This window comes from Ipomoea triloba, chromosome 6, assembly GCF_003576645.1.
Source record: "Ipomoea triloba cultivar NCNSP0323 chromosome 6, ASM357664v1".
NCBI lineage: Eukaryota > Viridiplantae > Streptophyta > Magnoliopsida > Solanales > Convolvulaceae > Ipomoea > Ipomoea triloba.
Window position 1 is genome coordinate 23,275,401 of NC_044921.1, and position 5,136 is coordinate 23,280,536.

At 38.2% G+C, this 5,136-nt stretch overlaps 1 protein-coding gene across 1 annotated transcript; it reads right to left on the reverse strand.

Moving 5' to 3' along the window:
• Positions 1-744: 744 nt before the first annotated feature.
• LOC116021902 lies at positions 745-4,611 on the reverse strand. Its single transcript, XM_031262423.1, has 5 exons — positions 4,415-4,611; positions 2,632-3,646; positions 2,393-2,525; positions 2,216-2,300; positions 745-1,528 (listed from the first exon to the last, which is right to left on the reverse strand). Exons 2-5 carry the CDS (start codon positions 3,600-3,602, stop codon positions 1,356-1,358), a joined length of 1,362 nt encoding a protein of 453 aa, XP_031118283.1. The 5' UTR covers positions 3,603-3,646; positions 4,415-4,611; the 3' UTR covers positions 745-1,355.
• Between the last annotated feature and the right edge of the window lie 525 nt (positions 4,612-5,136).

The window sequence follows — 5,136 nt, forward strand, 5'->3', positions numbered from 1 at the left end:
CTAAGTTATATTGCAAATTTCGTCCTTAATGTTTTATTATTAAAGGAACGAAAAGTGCAATACCAATGATAACTTAGGGACGAAAAGTACAATCTTTACAAAGATTTATCATAGTCCAAGTTTGTGCTGGGATAAAGGCTATCCTAATGTTGAATTAGAAAATAGTTCAAAAGTTGTGGCAATCAAATGGATAAGAAGAGTTAGTGCGGTATGATTAGACATATTCATATATAGGTCAATTATTGTACTAAATAGAATGGGACTTCCACAAACATACTCAAAACTGGGTTGTAAATTCTAAATCTCCTCCTTAAAAAGTGTGACTAGTGAAACTCGATCTTTGATTTCTTGTGACAAATTTTGTCCTTGCGACCAGTTGAGTTGGTCATGCGGGCACCATTTCTCTTTATATTGTTGGTGTTGCATGATCTAGATTAATGTAATTTTTTTCCTTCTTTTCATTGTATTAGGAAAAAAAATATCTCAAGAAATATGAAAAGAAACAAAAAATCTTACTCTATACTTACCAGTTACCATGGTTTATTATATACCAAAGAAGTGGAAAACCAGATCAGAGAAAACATTAATGGACAGTTGGAAGCTCTTACAGTAATAAAATGCAGAAATTAGCATGCTGGGTATTCTCCATTTCATACTTGACTTCAGAAGCAACCATGATTGGGAAGGTAGGCCCTCAGCATGATAATTGATAAACACATTAAATTGACAGGGATACACATGAACTGGAATCACTAAAACGTGCATTGCAAGAATGCTTCTATGCCCCACTTTTACTAGTGATTGATCAACACATAAATAATGCTATAATAATAAGTTTTCATCTACCAAGAAACTGAAGAAAACAGTGTCTGATTCTGCACACCTCACCTAATTAAGCTCAGAACAGGAAGGTATATATGAACATTAACACTATAACTCTGTTCAGTTGGGGTTCCGGTGTTTTGTGTACTTTCGGGTCATTTGGGGAGAGATGCAAGCACACAAAATGGTTAAAGAGCGTGATGAAAGCAGGGTGAATGATGGGTCGTGCTTATCTTAAAGTCTAATGCCTGTTAATAGCTAAAGAAACTATGCCAAACATTCCTAGTTCAATAATTCAGAATCACTTCAATGAAAAAAAAGGGTAATTATTTGCACTTGAATGAATCACGCGTATATAATATGGCATAATAAATAGAGAAGTCTGTGTAAGGGCTTTTTACTTGTGCTGTACTAACTTCAGATACTATGTGGTTGAATAACCGTGAAGCACCACAGCTTTGCTCCGACTGACTATGCTGATATGATAGGCGGTGTAAGTGTTACTAAAGCCGTTGATGCTGTTCTTGATGCGCCTATTGGCAGTAGGAAACTTGGACTTGACCAGGCTGCTGACGCTGCATCTGAAACATATGATGCTTCTCGGAAATCTCACGAGGCGTGTGATTCGAGAGTTTTCCCTCTTCCCTCAACTCGCCCATTGCAAGCTTTAGACACTGGATTTCTGCAGATAGTGACTCGTGCAGAGCTGCCAAATATAACCAAACGTAAATAAATTCCTTCTTGACACATGATATGTGATATCTATAATAGATATTTACGCAGATTGCTAGTGTCTAGGTTATACATTTGACAAGTTAATAATGACCAAATTTCACAACTTGACATAACCCCCACTTAGTAAAACATTAATACTATAAATATTAACTAATGATAATACTAAATACAATCCTATCCTAACTACTCTAACTAGGAGCCTATGAAAACTTTATTTGAAGTTTGGGAAACAAATCTCAGGAATCAGGAAGAAAATTTGCAATGTTTGCACAAGGGAGGGAAGAAAGAGACGTCAGATCATCTTACACTTACGATTCTAAATCTTTCACTACAAGAGTGTAATGTGTACGGTGTAGAAACAAATTGAAAAATCAATGCATTGCGATGATCAATAGGGAAATGGAAAATGCAGAAAAATAGGTTTATGCAATCACCTATGCTAATAGCAATTACCAAATTTTCAAAAGCAATTCAAAGAGAGATAAAAAGAGCAGAGGGATTTGAGAAATAGATGCGAACATCATGCATATTGTAGCTCTTTATGTTCTGAGTTTTGCATTTCGGCGTCTGGAGCACAGAAAAGAAGCAACGAGGTGGAAATGTGTTTCTAAGTAGAAGTGTAATTCTGCTTTTAAGAAGTAAGGAAATAACTAAGTACCATCTCTGAGTTGTGCCTGGTGACCCATAGCTTGAAGGCGGAATTGCAATTCATTGTTCTCACTTTTAAGCCCGCTAATATCTTTCTGAAAAGAACAACATCAACAATGTCCAAAATAAACCATCTTGCATTTAAAAAGGGAAGATCAGAGAAAGTTCATAAGCTTGCAAAACGCACCTGCAAAGTAGTAATTTGGGCAGACAATGTGGTTGCCTCCGTTTGCAGAGTATGAACCTTGTGTTCCAACTCTGAAATGTACCGCATCTTTCGCTCCTTGGAACGAGCTGCAGAATGACGATTAGCCAATATTCTGCAAACAAACAAATTAAATGAAATGAAATGATTCCTTCATCCGGATACTTTAAAGATTGCAGTACTTTAGCAAGTACATCAGTACATGCCCATCACGGCCATACCTTTTCGCCTGTTTAGGATCTGTCGTTGCAACCTCAGCAAGCCTTTCGTCAGCCATAATCTTTTTCAGCTCAGCTTCACTAAACTCAACACTTATAAGATCAAAATTCAACTTGGGTAACCTTTCATTCAACGAATTGCTAGGTGAAAGCTGCCCAACTTGATTTCCCAGAGAAGTGGGTAACTTTTGTGACTCATCAACCGAGCTCAAATTTGGAAACGCGCTATCCATTGAAAGACTCCTGAAGTGTCGAGTGACAGGCACAGTATCTCCAGCAGCGCTCCTTTTAACTTTTTCTCCTGCACCTGCTGTGTGGATTTTAGCACCACTTGCTTTTGAGGCACTTTCTGTTTCATTGCTATTATCACCAGAGCTTATCTGCTTGGACCCACTAACCATGCTATCCTTACTTCTATCCTCATTTCTAGAAGAGTAAAATGCTTCTAAATTACCCAAATTCATGTATGAAGAGAACAGCTCATGTATAACCCCTCCCTCAAATTTCTTTTCACCCATCCCCTTTGCATGGCTCTTGTCCCCACTACCCACATTCACTTCCTGTTTCTGCAGAAGAATGGGAGCATCTCTTCCCTGACAATCACCATCATATGCTGCTCTGACAACATCCCCCTGGCCATGCATGGGCATCATCAACTGAGGTGGATACTGAAAACTAGGTGAGATCCCAAATAGAACATCACTATTGGAACGACGATGGCCTTTACGAGGTGGAAGGCCATCACTACCTCGCAAAACATTCTCCCTGCCTTGGCAAGCACCATCTGCATCCTCAATGATTGCATCCTTCAAGCTATAGATACTTGAAGGCATTGGTGGGCCACTGTGAGGAGAAGGGCTTAATGGAGGCAGGGAATTGTTTGCAAAAGCAGTTGGCTGAGATAAGGACCTTGCAAGTGAACCTCCCAACCCCATATTCTGATGAATTGGTGCATTGGAATTCTGCCGAGCCATCAGAACTAGGTGATGAAAAAGGCACAATGGTACTCACCTTTAACCTGAAATCACAGTAAAGACACAAACTTTTCTTAATTATTCCAGATTACAAACTTACAATCAAGCCTAAAACTTTCCTCCCCTTCAATATTGCCCAGACCATAACCACACAGAATTTCACAGCTTTCATGAGAACCAACCCCCTCTAAACAAGTAAAAACAATCCTAATTTCCTGATTACCCTATCACTCCTAGAATCCTAGCTCTTCAAACATTTCAAATATCTAGCAGCAGTGTTAGAGTTACCTAATGTGGTGAGGCCCTGTTTGATAAAATAGTAAGCTTATTATCAGCCAATTTTAACTTATTTGACCACTATTAGCTGTTTAACTTGACTAAAAAATCAATATAAGTGTTTGGTTAATCGACTTTTTGTAATTCCAAAATGTTAAAATTCATAAAGCAGCTCAAAACAATTTTTTCAATTAGCTTTTTAGAAACGAAATTATACCTAACAGCTATCAGCTAATAGCTAAAGCTGTCGACTAGCTATACACTCTAACTCAATCAGCTAACAACCATCTGCCAAACGGGGCCGAGCTCTTTGGACACTAGACACTAGTCCTATAACCTGATGAGCAGTTGAGCCACCTGATTTACCCTCCATTAGGCCGAGGTGTGGGCCTGGTGAGGGAATTTTGCCTTTTGGGCTAAGGGCAAGCTAGGAAAAAAGAAAACTCAATAAATGCACTACCCCAAGAATGAGAAGACAAATCAAAAGATCATGTTAGAGTATTACAGTAGAAAAGGAAGAAGTGCATCGCAGTTACCTGAATTGTTGATTCACAGCGCTGAACCCTGGTATGTTTTGTTGAAGGTGAAGACAGGAATAAAAATGAGGGGTTTTTGGAAGCAGGATTTTCCCGCCGAATGGCGATGATTGCGGTTAAAATTACGCGATTTTATCAATGACCGATTGTCATTTGAGCTTTTCTCACTGTCTCAGTGCAGGCAAGCAGAACAGGCATAGTGTTAACGCGCTTACAGTGGGAAGATAACAGAATTTCGAATTGACAGTGACCCCTTTGAATTTGTCATCACTTTCATTTGCATTCCAGCTGCTTGCCAAATTGCCAGATTCCATGAGCAGCTTATTGGGCCTAGCCCAACTGGATATTTCTGTTGGCCCAACTAACTGGAATTGCGCTCAAAGTCCGGCAAATTATGCTATGAACTCAGGTTCACATTGCAATATGAACCAGGTCCAAAACGCGCGTCTGGAATATTTTTTAATATAAAATTAAAAAATTATGAATATAAATTTCAGAAATTGTGAATATAGTGTTTTATAATTGTAAAAATTGAGTTCTGTAATTTTGCATATTGATATTTAAAATTGTGAATATAGAGTTCTAAAATTGTTAATATGAACCTGGGTCCATGGCATAACTACCCCCAAAGTTCCAAACCAAAGCAATTCATCAACTCTTATGTTATGGATTTATATATCTTGTGTTGTGAAATTATGTGCTTATAAAAATTAAGTAAATAT